Source organism: Sturnira hondurensis, unplaced genomic scaffold, assembly GCF_014824575.4.
Source record: "Sturnira hondurensis isolate 20B ecotype Veracruz unplaced genomic scaffold, ASM1482457v3 Scaffold0001509, whole genome shotgun sequence".
Taxonomy (NCBI): Eukaryota; Metazoa; Chordata; class Mammalia; order Chiroptera; family Phyllostomidae; genus Sturnira; species Sturnira hondurensis.
Genome location: NW_028074140.1, coordinates 2861115 through 2884892, shown reverse-complemented (window position 1 = coordinate 2884892; position 23778 = coordinate 2861115). Strand labels below are relative to the sequence as shown.

Genomic DNA, 23778 nt, shown 5'->3' with positions numbered 1-23778 from the left:
TTTGTAGGGATTTTTAATGGCTACCTTGTCAGAAATTCATGGTCTTGATTTTGACGCCACATGGAATTTTCATGTGCTATAAAAAGTGGTAATTCAGCAACCACAAAGCACTTCCTGTCCGTGCGTTCATTTGCAGATAAAGATACGAAAGGAGTGGTAAGTTAGGATTAAAATGAACTGAACTGTCATAGCAATGCTATTGAGTATGTCTTCCCCGATGCTCAGTCACCGGGGCCCTCACACTCTCAGGAGTATTATCTGTGAGTTCTTTGCTGTGCAGGCCGACACCAGGAGGGTCTGATCCATGTGTAACACCCGTCTTCCCCCTTCCCTCAGCCCTTCCTGTCCTCCCCACGTAGAAATGGTTTCTTCTGTTCCTGAGGCTGCAGAGATGCTCCTGTGTCCACCACACTGCTCAACCTCCATCCACAGTGGGTGGGGGTCGGCGGGGGGGAGGGGACCTTGAAGGCCTTTCCTTTCTATTTCCTTTTCACCAAGGTCACATCTAGTTTTCCAAAAAGCCTGTTGATCATGATGATAAATCCCCATTGTCCCAGATCCCGTGGTCAGTATGTAAATCAACAAGATCCCCACCTCACGCTGGAGCTCTTGCACCAAAGAGCTAATACGGGGGCTTTTATAGGTGGTTGGGAGGCTGGAGGGATGGATGCAGGGGGAGAGAGGGAGACACAGAGAGAGAGGGCACACGTGTATACAAAGGCCTATCAGATGGGCGGATTTGAGTCTGAATCCCAACTCAGTCAGATGCTGGTTCCGCATTTAATATCTGAGAGCCTCGGATTCCACACCTATAAGATGGGGTAATGATCACAGCCAGCCCTGGTGGCTGTGCAGACAGACGAGAGACTGTGACTTGCGTAAAGATGTGCCAGCTTCAAAGAACAACCCTAAGTGGGACCTATAGAACTACAACAAAAGGTGGTATGTGGCACAGGACAAGTGCAAACAAAGGGCAGTGGGGGTTCCCAGCAGGAAGGCGCACACCTAGCTGAAGGCACGTGACTGAGCATGTGCAGGGCCCTCCCAGCCTCCAGGTGCACTCCACTCCAGCAGCCAGGCAGAACAGAGCAGAGCAGGCCCACAGGAGCAGACCTGGGAGGCAGCAGGTCCCTACAAAGTCAGATGCTTACCTGCTGAAGCCAGCTGAGAGGAGTTAGAATGGAGATTCGGAAAGGGCACAGCTGCCCAAGTTGACCTCAGCCTTCTGGTGGGGATCGAAGATCCTTCTGTTCTCCAGAAAGCAAGGTGACTTCATCCTTCTGTCTGTCCGCCCACCTCTGGATGTTTAAGGTGAAGCGTTTTCCTCTCTTCTCCAGCTCAGAGGCTGAGAATGGGATGGAGGAGAAAAAGAAGGCCTGCAGGTCGCCAACAGCCCAGCCTCCCACCCCGTCCAGCGAGGCCGAGTCCCCAGACCAGAAGAGACTCATCGGCCTGCGGTGAGTCCTCACATTGACTGTGTTCCTTTTGCTCTTTTGGGGAGGAGGGGTCGCCGGGAGGAGCTGGTGTTTCTAGTGTCATGGTGGTTGTTAAAAAGTGAGGATTTTCTACAGGCAAAAAACACCCCCAAGGAGGAAGTGGGTGTTTTCCCTTGAAATCCCAGCACTGGCGCTTGCCTTCCTTGCCTGCCTCTTCCTAGAAGCACCTTTTTGTCCTTCCAGCCCCAGCCTTCTGCAGAATGTCTGCCCTCTTGTTAAAGCGCTGGCTTTGCTCACTGACAAAGCTGGGGTGGTCCTCATCCCAGATTAGATTTATACAGCACCTGCGAAGGCTGGCCAGGCTGTCTGAGGCCCACCCAGGGTGGAATGTCTGCGCCCCTGGGTGTGCACACCTGCTGTCTCACTTTCCTGGCAGCTACGAAAAAGAGCGGAGGGGAACCCCACCTGGGATCCTCAGGCTGGGTGTTCATGGGCGGGGGTGCTTTTCCTGGGGCAGGTGCAGGTTTGGTTGTGGGGCTGTGGGCGGGCAGTTTTGAGATGTGGAGCTGTGGACCCCATCGCTCTCAGAGACAACAATTGGGCTTTTCTTCACATGGACGGAAGAAGTAGGAACTTAAGAATGGCTTTTTAGCCCTTAAAAGAGAATGGTTAGAGCAGTGGTCAGGTGTGAGTAGTGCAGCCACTGATCTGTAGTTGAGGAGTGATGACCCTCCTCCCTGTAGTCAGAACTGGCAGACTGCTGCCTCCTGCATCTTTTGGCCTCTGCTAAAGGATGATTAAATATCTCCTGCTTCCCCCCCCTCCTGGCTACCCAGCCCACACCCTCTCTCCACATCTCTACTTCATGCAGGACCGAGCGTAAGTCTTTCCCCCAGATCTCTCTGTCACTCCCAGCTATCGCTCCTTGCTGCACGCCTCAATCTGATCTCTTCCTTCAGCTGTGTTTTCTGTAGCTGTTTCCTGTCACAGCATCCTGTGTCACTCAGCAGACAAGTCCCTCCGTGATGGCACAAAGCATGTTGTTTCTCGTGTTTCACTGCTATTGACTGGCTACAGCATGCACTTGTAAAATCCTGTTGGTTTTACTCCAACTTCCCCAGGCTTTAGATGAGACTAACACACTCATTATTGGGGCATGCTTGTTAAATAAACTTCACAGGGCATATGCCCTACGTAGTTGCAAAGATCCCAGCACTTGGTTTAAGGCTCTGCTCTCACTGACTGGAAATGCTTAATACATGGTCCTGCCCATAGTCACTTGTGGGAAGTGAGAATAACATGGTTGAGAAGACCCAAAGAAATCAGTACTATGTAAATATGCACCCCTCCCCCCACCACCACAGAGACCAGCGCTGTGCAGACAGGCCCCTTCTGCTGGTCCTCTTGAAGTTATTAGGCTACAGCTGCCCTGCTTGTCACATTTGCTTCCTGTCCATAGTTCTGCAAAGGGTCTGATCATTGCCTGGACAATTCCATTAATTTGAATCAGTAGAGCTGATAAATCCAAATGAGTAGATAGTATAAATAATAGGTAATTTGACAACTGAAAAAAATCATTTTATTTTCAAGTACAATGGAAATGTTTTCTCACTTCTTTAAAATACTCCCTAGAATTCTAAAGGAATTTCTATCTGTGAATAGGCTTAGTGGTCAGTACCTGATTCCAAATCACTGTGCCTTGAATTGCTGAGAGGTATTTCACCTGTTGTTTAAGCATCGCAGATTCAAACTGAGCCTGGAAGGGGCCTAGGACCTCACACAGTCCATCTTTGCACAGCCAAGAGCACCGGAGCCTGAGGTGTCTCTAACTTTAGTCATTTCTGTCCTTCTCTCACACCCATATGCCACTTGGATTGCTTAAGATTCTCCTTAAATTGCCTTTGAACCAAACTTATTAACTGTGCCCCATTCTAAGGAATCATACTGTGAAATCATGCATTTCATATGCCATTTTCCCCAATAAACAAAAAATCTACATAATCACGTCATAAAACTTGTTCATATATAGACCTCTAAAAATCACACATGCATTCCATTTTGACATGACTGGGTTGGAGATACGTGCAGATTCCCAAGTCTACTAGAATGGAGACCCCTTGCTAGAATAGAATCACCTTAGAAGGCAGTCCTGGACTTGCCTTTTATCCTTATTTCACTTCAGCTGTTTCCCCACTCTGGGATGTTCTATCTCTTCCTTACACCCAAATGCTGCTCATCCCATGAGGCCCCAGGTGTGGAGCCCACGGTGTCCTATTGGGCTCCTCTGTCCTCCTGTTAGACAACTGTCTCGTACCTCCTCCTCCGGCCCATGATGTGTTTTGTTTGGGTGCTGAATCATGTACCACCTTTCTGAGAAGGTTTTTGTCTTTGTTTTCATTTTTTATTGCGGTATAATTGACATACAACATTATATTGGTTTCAGGTATACCATATGATTCAAAACTTGTATACCTTGCAAAATGCTCACCACAATAAGTCTAGTTAACATCTGTCCCCACGCATAGTTACAATTTTTTTTCATGAGATGAGAACTTAGAAAACTGTTTACTGTGTACACGGGCTCTTGTGTGTCCCAAAGCATTCAACACAATGCCCCACTTAATTAATGCTTGTTAAATATTACTGGATTTCTGAAATTAAAAAATTTCTGATTGTTTTAAAAATTTTTGCAGTTTTGTTTAATAGTCTGCCTACAATATTCTTTTTTAAAATATTTTATTTATTTATTTATTTTTAGAGAGAGGGGACAGGAAGGAGGAAGAGAAGGAGAGAAACATCCATGTGTGGTTGCCTCTCATATGTCCCCCACTGGGGACCTGGCCTGTAACCCAGGCATGTGCCCTGACTGGGGGGTGGAACCAGCAATCCTTTGCTTTACAGGCCCGTGCTCAATCCACTGAGCTACACCAGCCAGGGTTGCCTACAATATTCTTTATAGGGATTACAATACTTTTGAGATTATATCATTATTTCCACAACTAGGTTGTGTTTTTCTCTTCCACAAATTCCCATCTCTTCAGTGTGAGATTCCCCCTGCTGAAGTCACCCCCATCCTGCAACACTCACCTTGTGAACCCCCTTAGTGGGAGGAGTGACTACAGATATGCAGAAGGGGAAAGCAAAGTCCAGTTTTCTCAGGATGTGGCATAATAATTGAGATTTATTACAATAAAATTAATGAGTAATGTAAAAAATTCATTCTATAGACTCCCTGGATTGTCTTTCCCCAGGTCAAAATCCAATTTTGATGGTGCGTCTTTAGCAAGTGATAAGAGCGACTGTAAAACAGAAAGCAAAAGTGACTCTAAGGCGGAAAGGAAAAAGTCTTCTTCCAGCCAGGTAAGCGGGCAGTGAGGGGTGTGCTGTCTCACAGAGTGACAGGAGCATAAAGCCAGTGGGAAGAAAGAACCCAAGTACAAAGCTTTCTGCTGGTCGGGACTAACATAGGCAAGATTTTAGAGACTCTTAAAAAAAATAAAGGATGGGCTGCGGATGCTTCAGCTGATTTTTCATCACTGACCTTTCAACACGTATTGAGTGTGTAGTGAGTGAATCCCATGCTGCGGAATAACTGACGGGGCCCACAGGCATCCCGTAGCAGGGACGAGCACCACGCGGAGCTTGGCCATTCACTGGTCAAGACCACAAGTGTGTGACATCCTTGCATTGAAATGAAGGAATCTGATAAGGCACTTGGGTGAACAGAAAGCCACCCACCAACAGACAGGAGGAACACCTGTGAACAGGGTCAGGATTCTCCTCCAGGACAAGTTTTGGAGAAGGGTTGAAGCCCAGTTCTGTGCTGGTTAGATCAACAGCTACAATCATGATATAGCTGGCGGCCAGCCGTCTGCCGACCAGCTAGAGAAAGATGCCCTGAATAAGAAATGAGAAGAACTTCTGAGACATCTCTCCAGGGGAGGTAAAGACCCCAGGGCGCTGCACCAGTGAGTACTCTGAGAAGGGGGCTGTGGTTAAAAGCTTCGCAGTTACTGTCAGCTGAAGTTGAAGTCTTGGCCACACCTCTTCTTTGGCTTGTGATCCTGGCCTTGTCGCTCAACTGCTCTGAGCCTCAGTTTCCTCTTCTCTTCCCGAGGCAAAAACAGTACCGGCCTCCGTGGGATGCCACAGGCATGCATGGGATAACACAGCTAAAGGACCTACTTCCTGCCCTTGTCACTGACAGGGTTGTTGCTGTGGAGGCATTCCTCCGTGTCAGGGGAGATGACTCTCAAGACAAGGAGGATATCTCTCAACGAGGGTAGAAGACCCAAGAGGCTGAAATGCTGAAAAGCACTTCATTTTCAAGGGCATCCATTCCCACAACTGTGATAATGTACAGACTGTACTTTGCGCTTTGCAAGGTGCTTTCACAGACCACCACACGATAACCTGGAGGCTGACGTCCCCATTGGGTGGGTCGGGACACTGAGCCTCAGAGATACTGAGTAACTGGAGCCATATAGCTGCTACTCAGAGGCGGAGCTGGGTCCTCCTTCCACAGGACCACTCTGCCTACAGGTGCTTTTGGTGGAAAAGTCTCATGAGGAAAATAGAGGTATTACGTTTAGGTCCTTGATGTTTCACTATCCAAGCTAGGTGTGGTCTCAACGGGAAAATGGGCCCCAGTATCGCTGTAAAGAGCCTCACAGAATTAGTAGGCACAAAATAGACAGGGGGAGGTTAAGAACAGTATAGGAAATGGAGAAGCCAAAGAACTTATATGTACAGCCCATGGACATGAACTAAACAGGGGGGAATGCTGGAGGGAGGGGGAGTACAGGGCAGAGGGGAATAAAGGAAAGAAAAAATGGGACAGCTGTAATAGCATAATCAATAAAATATACTTTAAAAAAAAGAAGAGCTTCAGACAGGTCATGCTGATGACAGACTGACCCCTAGGAGTTAGCTGGTTTACAGAAAAACACCTCATACAAAGTAGGTTACTTTATGCTGCTTCCTGGGAGTGCATTTCGCATGCAGGGAGTCTCCCTGATTAAAGCCAGGCGTTCTAGGGGGTTTTACCAACGTTCTGTTTTTAGTGGCTACAGTGAACACTGGTTGCACACTTGATTTAAAAATATCCTGGGCCATGGACTCTTCAAATATGTCATTGTAATGAGAGGTTAACAAAAAATAAAAAGGTAATGGGGCCCTGGCGCAGCGACTCAGTGGGCTGCAGCATCATCCTGTGAACCAAAAGGTCACAGGTTCGATCCCTGGTCAGGGTGTGTGCAGGAGGCAACCAATCAGTGTTTCTTTCTCACGTCAGTGTTTCTTTCTCTCTTCTCTGTCTTCCCCCTCTCTACAGCCCCTTCCTCCCTCCCTGAAATGAATAAACATATCCTCAGGTGAGGATTTTTTTTAAAAGATATTAGACTGACTAAAATAAAAAGCAACATGACAAATGTAGTACCTGGATCCTGATCAGATTTTAGAGAGAAGAAAACAAAAAAATCCTTATAAAGGATATTCACTGCTGGGATAATTGTGGAAATTTGAAAATGGATTTTATATTAATATATTTTTTATATTTACTATTTAGTTAAATTTCTTGGGTGTGTCAATTGTGTATTATAATAGTTTTTTTAACAGATCAGTTGTTTAATTAGGTTTTTTTGAAAAGAAATTCAGAACCTATACTATTCTTAACATCCCCCTATTTTGTGCCTATTAATCATGCTTCTTATTTCCTGTATTTTTTCCTTCATTCTCCCCCCTCCCCATCCCTGCTGATAACCCTCCATGTGATCTCCATTTCTGTGATTCACTTCCTGTTCTAGTTGTTTGCTTAGTTTTAGTTTTTTAGATTCAGTTGTTGATAGTTGTGTGTTGTCATTTTATTGTTCATAGTTCTGATGTTCTTTTTTCTTTTTTAAGATTTTATTTATTTATTTATTTTTAGAGGGGAAGGAGAGAGGGAGAGAAACATCAATGTATGGTTGCCTTTTATGCATCCCCTGCTGGTAGTTAGCCTGCAAGGAACTGGCTTGCAACCCAAGCATGTGCCCTGACTGGGAATCGAACCACGATCGTCTGGTTCACAGGCCCGCGCTCAATCCACTGAGCTACGCCAGCCAGGGCTTGATGTTCTTTTTTCTTAAGTACACTCCTTTAAATAAGGGCTTGGTGATGATGAACTCGAGCTTTTGCCTTGTGTGGGAAGCACTTTATCTGGCCTTCAATTCTAAATGATAGTTTTATTGGATAGTGTAATCTTGATTGTAGGTCCTTGATTTTCATGACTTTGAATACTCCTTTTGAGAAGTTAGCTGACGGTTTTATGGGAACTTCCTTATTGGTAACTATCTACTTTTCTTTTACTGCTTTTAAGATCCTCTCTTTATCTTTAACCTTTGGCATTTTAGTTATGATGTATCTTGGTGTGTCCTTATTTGGGTCCAACTTGTGTGGGATTCTGTGCTTCCTGTACTTGTATGTCTATTTCCTTCACCATATTAGGAAAGTTGTCTTTCATTGTTTTTTCAAATAAGTTTTCAATTTCTTGCTCTTCCTGTTCTCCTTCTGGAACCCCCAAGATTCGTATGTTGGCACTTTTGGAGATATTCCAGAGTCTTGTTCTCTCCTCATTTTTTTTGAATTCCTGTTTCTTCATTCTGTACTGGTTGACTGTTTATTTCTTTCTTATGTTCCAAATTGTTGATTTGAACCCCAGCTTCCTTACCTTCACTGTTGGTTCCCTGTGGATTTTTCTTCATTTCACTTAATGTGACCTTCATTTCTTCCCTTACATGCCTGCTGTACTTCCTCAGTTCTCTGAGTACCCTGAGCACCAGTGTTTTGAACTCTGCCTCTGATAGGTTGGCTATCTCCATTTCACTTAGTTTTTCTGGAGTTTTGAACTGCTCTTTTATTTGGGCCATGTTTCTTTTGCCTCCCCAATTTGGCAGCCTCCCCGTGCTTCTTTCGGTGTATTAGGTAGAGCTGCTTTGACTCCATGTCTTGGTGCACCTGTTATGTTATAAGGAGCGGAGCCTTAGGTCTTCGCTAGGGCTGAGCAGTCCACTTCATCACTTTGTGGCACTGTATGTGGTGGAGGGGTCAGAGAGGGAACAGTCCCGTTTGCTTGGCTCCTGCCCCATTTCCAGTCACTTCCCCCGCTTCCCACAAGTGACTGGTGCCCTTCTAGCTGCTGCCCTGGTACTGAAATTCCATAGTGGGCCCTTTAAACAGACTCCCCTAAGAGATGCAGTTTCTCCCACTGCCCCAACCCCCCACTGGTTTTTTACAGCCGGAAGTTATAGGCTTAATTTCCTAGAGCTGGAACCCTGGGCTTGTGGTCTGGCCTGAGGCTGGGATTGCTCGCTCCCCAGGTATTCCTCCTGGTTTTTATCTGCCACATGTGAATGTGGGACCACCTGTTCTGCTGACCACCTCGGCACCACCACACGGTGTCCTCTCCTCCCAGGCTCCCTGTCTCTGCTCCTCCTATCCATCGAGATAAATATGGCTTCTTTAAATCCTTGGTTGTTGGACGTCCATATAATTCAATTTTCTGGCAGTTCTGGATTTTTATTATTTTTTTTAAATAAAAAAGGTCAATAGTCCTGTTGGAGAAGGAAACCTTTGCGCCCTGCCTCCCACTATTTGTCATGGAAGGGTCATTTGTGCTGGAGACCGTGAGATCAGAGATGGAACTCCTGAAGATACATAATGAGGGAGGGAAAATGTATTGCATGATTTAAATGGAAGTTAAAAGGTGTGAGGTTTCACAGAAGAACTGAGAGCTGCAATGTCTCTGTTTTGTTCTCACTGCAGTACAAGGCAAATATGCATTTCCACAAGTTGTTTCTTGACGTCCCAACTGAGGAACCACTGAGGCAAAGTAAGTTCTGACCTGTTGGGCTTTTGTGAGCTATATGTTTGAAAAGATGCTAATTGTTTTTGTGGGAGAAAGAAGGCGTGGTCTGGGGACCAAGTCACCAAGGGGGTTGGTTTCTGAAACTCAGGTTGTGATAACAATGCCAGCTGCCAGGCGGTGCTCTGCAAGTGCCTGGAGAGACAAGAAAGGATAGGAAACTGCATCTCTCCACATGGTATGGAATCAGTCCTAAATGATTCCATATTTACTGCCGAAACGCAGTGTGTTCCGATGGTCCTGAGATTCGGGATGGAAAGAAACACAGGTCAGGTGGAGAGCCATGTGTTGATACCTGCCTTGTGCCGGGCTCGGTGGTCGCATCCGAATGCTGGGTCCAGCACGCTAGTTAAGCATCTGCTCTCCTCACGGTTCACCAGGGTTCCATTCCAGCCTCTCTCAGTATATGCATCAGGGCCAGACGCTGGACTCCAGCCGTGATCTCCAAACAGAAGGCGTGGGTCCGGTGCTCTTCCCACAGTCAGACCATCTATAATATTCCAAAGGGCTCATTGGCGACAGTCCCAGGGGAGGAGGGGCCGGAGCATGGACCTTAGCACGGGGCGCCACGCCTTCCTGCATAAGGGAGGTTTCTGAAACACCATTCTTGAACTCTCGTTTGTAACGATAGACTTGCCTTTCCATTTTGAATTTCATACTAAAATGTGTAAGGCTTTGAATGAAAAAAAATTCTCACCTCCCTACTTTCATTCCACTACAGATGGTTGAAAAAGAGGTGATGGATTTTTTGAGTGTGTGGGGGTGTTGTCCCTGCCCATCTCGGAGTCTCAGCAGATACACAGAATTCTCATTCTCACTGCACATTCTAAATGCTGTCACCCCTGTGTATGTTTTCTCAGGTTTTACCTGTGCTCTGCAGAAAGAGATACTGTACCAAGGGAAGCTCTTTGTGTCAGAAAACTGGATCTGTTTTCATTCCAAGGTCTTTGGAAAGGACACTAAGGTTTGTATATTTTTTTTAGAAAGGAAGCTAACCCTGTACTTGACTGTATTTGCAATATTGTTTTAAGTGTAGCAATACTTGTAAATATCTGTGTCATTATCATACCCTTACACAAAGTTTCCTTTACACTGGTTCCAAACGGTGCAGGGTCCAACCGCCTCTGGCCGACATCTCTCTCCCGCACAGTCCCACCCCACACTCCCCTCACCCAGGTGTCTCCAGAGAACACTCAAAGTTGTTCACATGAAACGTGTCCCATAATCAAACAAATAAAACAGAGACTCTTTATTTGGTTGGTGTGGAGTCTGCAGACTAGCACCCTCATTTTAGGTTGAGCGTGTTAGGTTTATATTGCTCCTTTACCAGGTAGAGTTGTTTAGATAAACACTTTGATGCACAGTACTAGTTGGATCAGTGTAAGACAAGGCAATGGTAAGCAATAGTCCACCATATTTCTAGATTTCTGGCTTCTAAGAACTGGTTCCTGAGTTGGGGGAGGGGATCGGGAAGTACTGAGCTCCAGTTCAGTGTGGTAAAGATAATCTTCAGGGATTCAGAGAGACCCAGTCCTTTGACTGAAGCAGCAATGTTTGAAGACATTAGTGAGCAAAGAATCGGTCTTTTTTAAGGAGTAGGGGGGTCGCAAAGCCATTATGTGTAGTTTCAAGCTAATGCGAATCTGCCAGTGGTTTCAAAATCCTACTTCTACCTAAGGGAGAACTGACCCCCCAAAAAGGTAAAAGGAGTGACTGATTTTTTTAAAGACTTATCACAGTGCGATTGCTTTTGCATGTGGTCTAGAAGAAAAGAGATCGGCAGGTGTAGGGACCTAGATCCATGAGAGTGACTTGTACATTTCCTCCCCTGGAAAGATGATGTCAAGGACATTGGGGTTCAGCTCCGTGGAAGAATTTCCTCACTGCCAATAGACCTTGGTCCAACACACGATCGGATATGAACTAAAAGCAAACAGACATTTGCTCTAGGAAGGCGAATTTTCTAATACCCTACCCAGGAAAAACATTAGTCAAGCATAGTCTTAATTCAGTTCGGACCTTTTAGCCCACTGGTATTTTCAGATGCCAGTAAAATTAAACGCGTATCCCATTCCATCTAGGCTCAAACTAAAAGGTTATTTCTACTTTATTTCTCAGATGTTATCTAAATGTCATTTTATACTCATGAAGCAATTGACTGAAAGCTCTTTCTTGAGGGTGTCCCCTACCTTAGATTGTGGGGGGGAATCCAAGTTTTTAGCCCCGCAACACTGTGTGTTGCTGTTCAGAAACATAGTTAGACTCATTTTCGTATCACCACCCGTGAGTAGGTCTTAACTTCTTCTTTCCAGAGTTATCGCGTATCTGGAGGGACAGTGCACAGCTCATAAACCTAAATGTGAATGCAAATGTTCAACAGGAAAAGCGTTTTTTCTTGCTGTCAGCTGGCAGTACTAACATAAGGCCCTCCTGTTCCCCACTGACCTTGTTAATTTCTTTCACAACCTAAAAAGCTTTTTTACAAAATAGGTGTTCAAGTGAGTGGAGGTACCTGTAGAGAGATTCGGGTCATTTCCATTTACCATGGGTGTGTGTGACTCTGTTGATAGGGATTAAAGTGATGTGATGTTTTTTTTAACCTAACATGGCTGAAGGCATGGAACATCAAAGTATCAGGAACGTTGACTGTTCTTTGCGGTATCTGATACGTTCCTGTAATGCCTTGTACGAAAAAGAACCACATATGGCATCTCATTTGTTCAGATTCTGTCTTTGTAACTGACTATATATTTATGACCTTGAGCAAGTCACATGCCACTGTAAACATCTCATCTCTTGGAATATCTGCTTTACAGGAATGTCATAACTAAATGATTTCCTCATCTGGTAAATTGTGGTCCTTTATTGTTTGAACCAGGAAAGAGTTCTTTTACTTCACCAATCCTCTCTCCATGAGGCAAATGAGGAACTGAACGACACTTTCTTTGAGTGCTAGGCATTTTCCGTATATTTTCTCATGTAATCCGGAGAAAATGATGGGAAGTAGATAAGACTGCCCCCCTTTTACAAATCAGGAAACTGAGACCCAGGAAGGATAACTCAGAAGGTTGGGAGGTCATATAGATAATAACAGAACCGAGCTGAGAATTCAAGTCCCAGACTTTCTGTGCAGTCACGATTCTGTTACACCCATGCTTTGCAACATTTTTTCTACCCGCATGTGCCTAAGGACAGAGTGGGGTATGGGAGATTAGCCCAAAGGGGATGACCACCAGCACATACCTTCTTTAGAGCCTTGGGCTTATCTTTAGAATGAATGTAAATGAGATAAAGGTTTCCCAAGAGTAGAACTAAGCGTCCAGATTTGTCCCCTGGCTCTGACACCAGTTGGAGGAGCTCGGTGACCCACCCCTGCCCCTCTTTAAGATGGATTTTTCCCGTGGGTCCCAGAGAGCCTGCTGCTGATTTTGACTTCTTTGTTATTGGTTTCATTTTGCTTTGTTTTGTTTTTCCTTTAACATGAAAATTTGAAGTGTGGTTCTGTAAAGTCTTAACCAGTGTGTTAGTTAACTCAGTGCTTCCATTTCAGATCTCCATCCCAGCTTTCTCCGTAACCCTAATAAAGAAAACCAAAACTGCCCTTCTGGTGCCAAACGCCCTGATTATAGCGACAGTCACAGACAGGGTGAGTACACGGCAGAGCAAAACTCGCTCTGTCCTGCTCTGACCTTCCCCTGCCTGGGGGGCCTCTTGCCAGGACCCAGACCATGAATACCATCATCTCCCACAGGGAATGAGCATATATGCTGTAAGACGAATCTTTAAAGTCCTGGCCTTTAGACATTTGTTTGGTGTTATTTCCCCTCACCAGATGATCTATGCTAACATAATTGTTGCCAGTTTTTAATGTCCTGCTGACTTAATTATTCTTGCTTGACCGAGGCCATAAAAAAATAAAGTTCTTTCCCAGCTTCCCTTTTTCTAACATCTGTTAGGCCAGACTAATCTGATACTCAGTTTCTTTAACATTATTTAAAACAACCACCATCACCACCTTGCTGACAGGGTGAGGCAAGGTGACCCTGCGGAGTCCCTGGGGTGGGAGTGGCCAGCCACCCCATACCCTCAGCTGGCACCTCTCCCAAGTACATAAAACTCATGCTTGCTGTGTGCATGCAGCTTCAGACCCACCCCTGCTCCTCCTTGCTTCCACGTCACTTTAACTATCCCTCTTCTGTACAGAAATTCCCAAGCTGCTGCTGACTGTTGGGATACCACAGACATGGGTGACCAGGAATATGTGCACTGAGAGACGTTTGTTTCGGCTTGGGAAGAGAGAGGGGGTGCAATATTTTGGTTACTCATATTTCACTTGAAATTACTTTTTAATACTTTACCTATTATGTCTATGAAAGCATAAAAGCCTCATTCCATCTTTTTCAATACTGGGTGGTAGAAGAGGGAGAAAGAAAGATAAAAGAGGCTATTCTGATGAGCTAGGAAATATGTTAACATCTAGTTTTTCAAAATGTTTAGGTATATTAATGGCTAACAAGCATCAGGTCCTTCTAGCCAGGCATATGCTAAAGACTTCCCTTATGTTTTCGTTTATTCCATACTACCACCTTGTAAGGGGTAGACCCTGTTAAGAAAATAAACTAAGAAGGATTAAGGGAGCAATTTGCCCAATGTTGCTACTTAGTGTCACAGCCAAAATTTGCAACTGGGTCTGGCTAATGCCAGAACCCATATGTCCACTGCCTTGGAATACAGCACTTGCATTGCATTGTATTGTGTTGTGTTGTATTTTTATGGGTGAATGAGAGGGGTAATTACAAACTTTAGAAAGTGAGTCTGGAAAGACTTTGTGGCTCAAATAGAATGAGTTTTAATATTTTCCCAACATTCTGTTTATGATACGATCATTTTTCCTAGTGTCATTGGTCTCCAAACTACTTGTCTAGCTCTGACTTTACTTCTTTCCCATAACCTACTTGTACCCATCCACTACAAAAATGTCCATATTTGTACAAGGAAGAATCTGGAAGTGGCTTTGTAAAGAATGAGCCTATTAGAGCTCCTGGGAAATTTTCAATGGAAATCTAGGTCAGAGCAGAGAAAGAAACACCCTCAGGCACTGCTAAAGACCTTTTTTAAAAAGCAAGTAGAGAGAATTCCAAGAGGATCTAGTAAATGTCACTAGCCTGTTTTAATGCCCAGTTCATTTCTCACTCGTGCTGATTTGGGGCACCTTTCTCAGGAACTGGAGCCTTCGTGTTTCGCTGCCTTTGTGTATCACTCACATTGGCTTTGAGGCTGTTGTAGCTATTGTTACAGAATGTATTTCTTTTATTCCAGGAATGGAGTTAAAAACTGAATGTGTGGGGGAGCGGAATGAGAATATAGATCACAGAACAGTCTCTATATCATTTAAAATGAAAGAATACATACAAATTTTTGAACTCTGAGTACTCACTTCTCATCAGATAGTATCCATCATTAATTATTCTTTGTTTTTCAGTACATATTTGTGTCCTTACTCTCCAGAGATTCAACTTACAAACTACTAAAATCTGTGTGTGGACACCTGGATGTGAGTACAACATTGCTCAGCCTATGCTGCTGTCTGCCTTTTGTGTTTCTTCCAGTTTCAGACTAATCTGGTGTTTTCTTTTGTTTCAATGATTTCAGAGTATAAGTGTTGGTCACAGTCCCAGTCCGTCTTCTCTTGACAACAGTTTCCGGGCAGAGCACCCCTCGTCGCTGCCTCTGGTGAGTGGCCTGCGTAACTACGTCAGTGCAGAACTAAGAGCACATACCCCCAACCACACCTGCTGCGCTGTGACCAGGGTGCAGGAGGAACTTGGGGCCGTGATATTAGAGGCACATTGAAGAAACGGCATTTCGGTCCTGAAGAAGAGGAGGACCCTAGGAGGTCATAAACTATTTTTTCAAGCAACTAATTGAAGGGTTGTCCTGCAAAGGAAAAGAAACACAGTAGTGGGCCGTCCTGGGGGTTACGGGACACTGGAGGTGTCCATAAAGTTTCGCCGTGTTTGCTTGTCAGTGTTGTTTTAGAGGGATTCAGCAATCTATTTGGGGTAAGGAATGATTCGTCCCACGGATGGTTAAATGTCTCCTGTGTTCAAGGCTCTGTGCTAGAGTGTGCTGAAAGAACGCCAGGAAAAATCTAGACTAGTTCATGCCTTCAAAGTCTTGACAGCTTAGTGGAGAAGATGATAAATACCTAGAAATAACTGTAAAAAAAAAAAGGAAAGAAAGAAAAGGCAAGAAAGAAAGAAAACGAATGCCCTGGTAAAAAGGTAGAGATTCTTTGATTCCTTTAGATATCACTGACTGTGGAATAAATCTCCGGTGGGGGGGCAACTCCCCCACATCTCTATATAAGATGTGTGCCTATGATGGGTAAGTTGGCCCAAAGAGTCCTAGCCACATGATTCAAATGATTATTCCCAAGTTCATTATTGTTAAATGTTGAAATACCTTTGGTGGAGTGGTACAAGCATATGGTTTCAGCATCTACAAATCTTGGTATTATTTTTTATAACTTTATTTACTTATTTTCAGAGGGGGGAGGGGGAGAGAAAGAAGGCGAGAAACATCTCAGGTCCCCAGCTGGGAACCTGGCTCATACCCCAGGCATGTGCTATGTCAGGAAATCAAACCTTTCGGTTCGCAGGCCAGGGCTCAGTGCACTGAGCCACACCAGTCAGGGCTACAGATCTTTTCACTGAAAGGTGTTAAAAACTAGTGGGATTGAAAATGCATTCACACAAACACTTCCATTCATAATAGCCAAAAAGTGGGAAAACCCTCATGTCCATCAATTGGTGAATGACTAAACAAAACGTATTCTATCCATACAATGGAATGGAATGTTATTTTCCTAGAAAGGAAAGAACTACTGTTACACACTACAGTATGGATGAACCTGGAAAACATTATGCTAAGTGAAAAAAGCCAGGCACAAAAGGCCATGATATTGTATGATTCCGTTTATTCAAAAACATTCCAGTAGACAAATCCGTACAGACGGAAAGCAGATTGGTGGTTGCCAAGGCATGTGGGAGAGGGGGATTTAGGAGTGTCTGCTGATGGGAAAAGGTTTCTTTTGGGGGGTTAATAGCCATGTTCTGAAATAAGAGAGTGGTGACTGTTCTGAGTTGTGAGTGTTCTGAAGACAACCACCTCATATGCTTCAGATGGTGAATTTTACCTTAACTTTAAAAAAAATTTTAAAACCTTTTTAAATTTAAAAGGTTTTTTTAAAACCTTTTCAAAGTAGTGGAAAGTAGTTCAAAATAGAATTAACATATGCAATTGGGCATCCGATGAGCCTCATTCCGGACCTGAGTTCTGCCCAGTGAGCTCCGCCGTCGGCCAGCCCCGTAACTGCCCGCTCTCGGCCTCTCCACAGTGCGGCTGTGAGGATGCCGTGACGCCCTGTGCAGAGCTTTGCATACTCCCGGATACATGACAGGTGTTCAATAAATAATTGTTCCATCGAAGATACTTGAATTTTTCCCATTTTTTTTCCCTATAAAAATCTTGCGTGGAATTGAAATGAATGTTGAAATGGCTAAAAGACAGCTCGTTGAAGGTGCAAGGTCGGTAACTTGCTGGCATGATGAGTCTCTTCTTCACGTGCCAGCTAAGTCGTGGAGAGCACAGCCTCACTGTACCTGCGCCCGGGTGTTTTCATGGCAGTTCTGGTCTCTCTAGTTCTGAAGCACTTTGGGGAAATGAGTGGGATACAAAGGAAAACATTCCTGCCTCTTTGCCTCCTCCTCCTGCCTCTATCATCTGTCTGTACTTTCAATGTAATGCCACTCGTGCTGTTTTCATTCAGTTAAGAGTAGAAAAGAATTTTCCTTTCAGGGTCTAATGTGTTAAAGCCATGTTCCCTCGTCTGTTTCCAATACCTTTTTTAAAAACTGCAATTCAAGAATATCTTTCTCTGTGTCTACCTATTCAGACGTACATTTAGATCTACTTCTTTCTTTTATATACATCTATTTCAATCACTTATTTTCGTTACACAGTGCTAATTGAGGCTTCTGCAACTTTACCCTGTAAGCTTTTCAATCATCAGCATTCCAATTTTGTTTTCTTTTTTTTGCTAGACGTTTGTTATTTCAAACAAGTTGGCCACTGTTGTAACTGCCCAGAAGAGTGTTTAGGAACCAGATACTTACTCAGTGAGCTGTTGGGAAAACCCAGTAGTGTGGAGTGATTCTTCCTTCTTCTCCGTATTTCATAGGTCAGGCCTGAGTAAAAGACTGGGGGTGACAAAGGCCTGCCTTTTCAATGAGGAGAAACTGGCCCTGGTTGGTGTGGCTCAGAGGATTGGGTGCCAGCCTACGCGAACCAAAAAGTTGCTGGTTAGATTCCCAGTTAGGGCATTTGCCTGGGTGGCAGGCCAGGTCCCCGGGAGGGGGCGTGAGAGGCAACCAGTTGATGTTTCTCTCCCTCTCTTTCTCCTGCCCTAACCCTTCTCTCTAAAAAGTGAATAAGTAAAATCTATTTTTTAAAAAGGTAGAGGAGAAATTGGCCTCTCTTCGTTCTACTATTTCCCTTCAGGATTTCAACGATGAATTCTCAGACCTGGACGGAGTGGTTCCACAAAGAAGGCCAGGCCTGGGAGGATACAGCAGTTCTGGCTCGCAGACCCCCGAGTCCGAGAACTCCAGAGGTCTGGGAAACTTTTGTACCTTGGCTGAAGTGTAATTCTCCACAGACATCTTCGCCCCACCCCTGAAAGGCCAAAAAGGAAAACCAACAACGATAAGAAACCCTTGTCTTCCTAGTTAACAACTGGAAAGAGAATCTGGGGAAAGGGTAGTTTGAAAATTCCAGAAAACAGAACTGCTTCTGTGGTAAAAAATCCAATTCCATCTATACATATTTAATAAATATCTCTTAAGTTGACATAATATTAGGTTGATTGATAGAGAGAAACATATAATGTTCTCTTCCCTCTTTTGATAATACTGTTGATCGTTATAGCTGAATTGTCTCCGTGAGTCAGTGGGGTAAGGCCACATTGTCCTTATATCATTTTATTACTTATTTACTTGATCATTGGATTTCAATCCTCAACCACTCAACCAGCTTATGAGAAGGTCCATTTATATACATGTGGCCATTATACATGCTAAGAGCTTGACTTGCTTTTGTGGGTGAGACTACAATTTAAATGTTTTGAGGAGACAACTTACCCAGCCCCGTTCTGGCCCGGCAGATTTCCATGTGACGGAATCCCAGACAGTTCTGAACGTCTCCAAGGCAGAAGCAAAGCCCCCCAGGGCAGACCCCCACATGAGCAGAGTGCCTGAAGGAAAAGCCAAGAGTCTCCCTGCACACGGTAAAGTATGGGGGGGGAGAGGAGGGCTTGTGCTTTTTTTTTCTTTATTTTCTTCTCTCTTTTTGTTTGTAACTTTTAAAGGGATTTCATTTTATGACTGCCTTTCATATTCCCTCCCCTCCCATCGTGTTGTAGATCTTTGCATGTTAAATCGCCTATTCATTCAATAAGCATGACCACGTCCCCTGCTTTACCAAGAGGGATGCCAAGGTGAACAGCCTTCATGGAAGCTCCTCCATTATAATGAGCGCTTTGAGACCACGATTCAAAAACTGCTGTGAAAATTAAAAGTGTGGAATGATTTCTTGTTTACGAATTATTCTAATAACTGGTTACCAGTTGTACTGGTATGAGAACAAGGATGGTATCTATAGGGTTCACCATTCATTCCAGCACAATGCGGGACATAGAGGAGGCTCTCAGTGCACATGGAGTGAATGAAATGTTTGGAAAGAACTGTAACTACTGGTTGAAGTAACCACTGGAAGGCTTCAGTTAGTATTTTCTATGACGTCTATTACTTAGGAATAATTATCTCTTTCTGTTTTAATGCATTCTATTTTATGCTTTAATTTTATTTACCAGTTTGAAAGGGAGATCGGGGAGAGAGATGGAGGGACAGGGAGAAAGAGAAACGGAGAGAAACACTGATTTGTTGTTCCACTTATTTATACATTTATTGGTTGCTTCTTCCCCCTGACTGGGGATCGAACCTGCAACCTTGGCATGCCAGGCTGAAGCTCTAACCAACTGAGCCACCCGGCCAGGGTCTAATTTTCTCTTTCAAGGACATCTTCCCCATAGCAACATTGCTGGATGAATGTCTTTTAAAATTGTAATTTCTCACTTTCCACCCCACAGGTCAGTCAGAAACCATTGGAATGTTACACAATGTACAGTCTCAGAAATACCCAACTCTCCGCCATATTCTTATATTCTACGCAATCGTGTAAGTGAATTAATTTATGAAAAGTGACTTAAGAAGATGACTCAGTTCTTTAAAGGGATAATGTTTTCATGTTGCCAAGAGCCATTGCAAATCTCAGTTGTGTCTAATGCGATCCAAATCTTTTCTGCAACAATTTTTGTTTCCTATTTTCACATTTTTTTCCTTAGGCTACTAAGGTCACGTTTTCATGTCCGTCCCCTTCTGATTTAAACAGGGAGAAGGGAGCAAGGAAAAGCAAAACAATTGTGCCAGATCCAGCAGAACACTAAGTTTTGAGGGAATTAGTTGGGAAATTAAAATGAAGCATCTTTGTCTTCATTGTTTATTTTCCATCCAACCCATGTTCTCTGGACAGAGGCCAAAACAACTTCAAAATGTCATCCCCTTTATCTAAAACTTTGGCGTTGGCTTTTTGAACTTCCCCCTCGGCTTCTAGCCTGTAATCAGTTGTTGTTCTGAAAATAGCCTGACCCCGTTCCAGGCTGTCCCTCACAACCAAGGAGGATGTGCCCAGTTTGGTTTCCAGATAGAGAGAAGAATTTGTGAATCACCAGAGAGCGAGACTGGGCCCTTCCACCGAGGGAGATGTACCGAGTAGAAGGAAGTCCGCTCACTGGCTTCGTAATCCTCCTCGGGTGCGGCCTATTCGAGTTTCTTGTAAATTGAGAAACTTGAGCTACAGGACATAAAAGCCCCTTCTCGCTCTAAAGTTTTGTGACAAGCATCAGCATGTCGAATAAAGATCTTTTTAAAGTCTCTTCAGCCGAGTTGTTTTAGAAAATACCTTGCCTCAAATGTACATGGGCTCTGAATGTATCGGTTTATGAACATCTGGGCCTGGCCGTTAACCACTGAGATTTCTCTCTCATCCCTTTCCAGGGTCTGTGCACTCATCATGTCGACCTTCTACATGAGATATCGAATTAATGCCCTGGAGGAGCGGCTGGGGTCGCTGACCTCCATTGTGGACAGCCATCACACCGGGTAAGACATTTCCCTCCCGTGCTGTCAGCCGCCTGCTATTCAGTTTGTATGACATTTGACCTGAGCTTAGCAACCTTCGTGGCAAATATTAATCAAGGATGCATTTTGTATGAGATATTTTAAGTGTGTATGTGGGAAGAGGTAGGAAGGTCCTAGACATGAACGACCTGATTATGCATGTTCTTGAGTTGCTACAGTGTTGCCAGTGACAAGGCGAGAAACAAGCCTGATTTTACATTATCTTGTTCTGTTGTCCTAAGACTCAGCTGTGACCTTGGCCCATTTGTTGGAATATAAAAGTTTCTCTAAATAAAATAGCAAGGAGTCAAGACTTTCACAGGAAAGAAGTAATTCAAGTTACCCAGCACATTTCTTCACCTAGAACCCTTTGTATTAGCCCATCCGTTTAAGAAATCCCTGGCTGGGGAAATGCTCATCACAGCCCTTTATACATGCCTGACCTAATGAAACCTGTGCAGACGTAGAACCCTTTCCTTTCCATGGGGACCTTGACATGCTGCCTAAAAAGTAAAATAAGTCATTCCATGTTGGAAAACATACTTTTAGCATGAGGTTTAAAAGTAGAGATATTCCTTTGCAGAGTACGTACCATGTGCTAAAGACTCTAGTAGAATGGATGCATGCATGCACAGATAGTTTTCTCTCTCTCACTCTCACTATACCCTATAAGGTAACTATTATGCCCATGTTACAGATGGGGTAAACAAGACTCAGAGAAAGAATTTGCTGAATGTCTTATAGCCTGAAATAGAATCAGGATGCAAATGTAGGCCTCTGTGACTACAAAGACCATAGTTTTCCCAGTCTACCCAGGGCTACTGGGTTGTGAGAAGCAGCCTAGGACTGGGTTGGGCTGTTTTCTGTGTGCTTCAGAATCAGTCAGGGGGCTTGTTCAGACAGATCATAGGGCCCATCCCCACAGTTTCTGGTGCAGTGGATCTGAGCTTGGGCCTGAGGGTTGGCATTTCTGTCACATTCCCAGTGATGGTGACAGTGCCGGCCTGAGGTCTACTCTTGGAGAACTATGATGCTATGCAGTCTAGGGCCTTTCTTTATGTTCCAATCATCACCTAAAAGTCTTATTCTGTGGGTTAATAGTATTTTGGCTACAGGTTATTTTTGAACCATAAATATATACTTGACCCAGGAGTACAGAAGCCTAAAGAGTGGTTTGGAATATATTCATACCCTGCTCATACTTCTCTCCCATCTCGTTCAAAATGTTAATATACTTAGAATTAGCAGTGACTCTAGATTACTGCAGACTATTCTGTTCACTATCATATAAGGGTTTATTTTAGGAAAATGTATACCCTATGGTGTTACCATTCCACTAACTTGGTGGTGATGAGTGGGAAATTCCACTAACAAAGGCAGATGAAATATTTATTCTACTGTTTAAATAATCAACTCAAGAAGAAGTACAATCCAAAGAATAATCATTAAAGGAATGATCACAAAGGTCCTACATGACGTCAGATCAGGGGTCCACCTATGATGGAAAGTTCTGTTAGTAAAGGACTATACTGAGCCTCCTCAGTGCCTTCAGTGCCTTGCTCTGCCCAGGACAACTCACCTGGCCACCATGCCCAGGTCGCCGAATCCACATGCCTGATCTGATTTGACTCCATACTTGGTACCAGCTTTGTTACTACAGGTGCAGCCTACGATTGTCCAAATTTTATGTTGATAGTGTTCTGGGTCTCGGATCCCTCACCCAGAAACTCAAAGATTTAGATTCAGATTCTTTTTGGGTATCTAAGATTTTGATAGTATGGATCAATGATTAAAAACTGTTATAGTACTAGAAAAATTAAAAATTTTTGATTGCTTAATATTTAGATAATCATCAATAATTTACCAAGTGCCAATATCTCAAAAATGGATCATATGTAAAATATGATAGACCAATCCTTACCATCCAAATATTTACGGGTGACAAATAAATTACAACCAAAAACTAAAGAGGACCTACAGACCATGGTTCCTAACCTTAACACAAAAATCTGATAAACAGCGTTAGACCATATCTCCAGGAAAAGTTTGTGTGCCTCTCTGAATTTCCTAGTTTCAGCTGTCACAGGACCCCGGGGGCCCAGAGTAAGAAAGAGCCATGCCCTGTGGTCTAATGGTGAACAGTGAACACATCTGATAGGCTGTGAGACAAGAGCAAACCACATCTGTACGGCAAGTCTCGAAGGACTACAGCAGCCTCACACTGCAACGGAAATTCGATGAGAGACACTTTCAAACGTCCTGAAACTTCTCCTGTGAAGCCTTCTGCCCCCACAAAAACAAAATATGGATGCAGCTGAGAAGAGCAGTAATTCTGGCAAACTTACCCTGTAGTGGGGATAGAGCAGATATTGGAGGCTAATAAAAAGGGTTAAGAAACCACATGCTTGAGAATAATTGCATGATTTTTGTTTGGAAGCCGAGACTCAACACGGCCCCTTAAACAAAAATAGCTTAAGGGATTTATTTCCAGTTGAGCTGTGAGATAGTCCCCCGACCTCTAGTCTGGGGCTGCGGATTACTGCAGGGAGCTTCTTTTTTTTTTTTTAAATATATATATATATATTTTTTATTTTATTTATTTATCTTTAGAGGGGAAGGGAAGGAGAGAAGGAGAGAAATATCAATGTGTGGTTGCCTCTCATCAGTCCCCTGCTGGGAACTGGCCTGCAACCCAGGCATGTGCCCTGACTGGGAATCGAACCACGATACTCTGGTTCACAGGCCCGCGCTCAATCCACTGAGCTATACCAGCCAGGGCTTTTTTAAAATATATTTTATTGATTATACCATTACAGTTGTTCTATTCCCCCCCTTCATTCCCCTCCACCCGCACCCTCCCTCCCCCACCATTCTCCCCCCCTTAGTTTATAACCACGTGTATCAAGTTCTTTGGATTCTATATTTCCCCCACTATTCTTGCCCTCCCCCTATCTATTTTCTACCTACCCTCTATGCTATTTTCTGTGCCTTCTCCCCCCTTCTCCTCCTCCCACTCCCCTGTTGCTAACCCTCCATGTGTTCTTCATTTCTATGGTTCCACTCCTGATCTAGCTGTCCTCTTGGTTTGCTTTTGTTTTAGGTGTGGTTGTTAATAACTGTGAGTTTGCTGTCCTTTCACTGTTAA

At 44.0% G+C, this 23778-nt stretch overlaps 1 protein-coding gene across 3 annotated transcripts in view; it reads left to right on the top strand.

The window, feature by feature from the left end:
- Positions 1-23778, top strand: part of GRAMD2B (GRAM domain containing 2B) — a 120863-nt gene that overhangs the window by 91731 nt on the left and 5354 nt on the right. For all 3 annotated transcript variants that reach the window (XM_037028614.1, XM_037028605.1, XM_037028621.1), the window contains 11 exons: positions 1338-1457; positions 4688-4796; positions 9237-9303; positions 10197-10300; positions 12887-12982; positions 14819-14890; positions 14989-15069; positions 17899-18010; positions 18560-18682; positions 19544-19631; positions 20511-20615. In XM_037028614.1, coding sequence (XP_036884509.1) covers positions 1338-1457; positions 4688-4796; positions 9237-9303; positions 10197-10300; positions 12887-12982; positions 14819-14890; positions 14989-15069; positions 17899-18010; positions 18560-18682; positions 19544-19631; positions 20511-20615 — 1077 coding nt within the window. The remainder of the gene's footprint in view (positions 1-1337; positions 1458-4687; positions 4797-9236; positions 9304-10196; positions 10301-12886; positions 12983-14818; positions 14891-14988; positions 15070-17898; positions 18011-18559; positions 18683-19543; positions 19632-20510; positions 20616-23778) is intronic.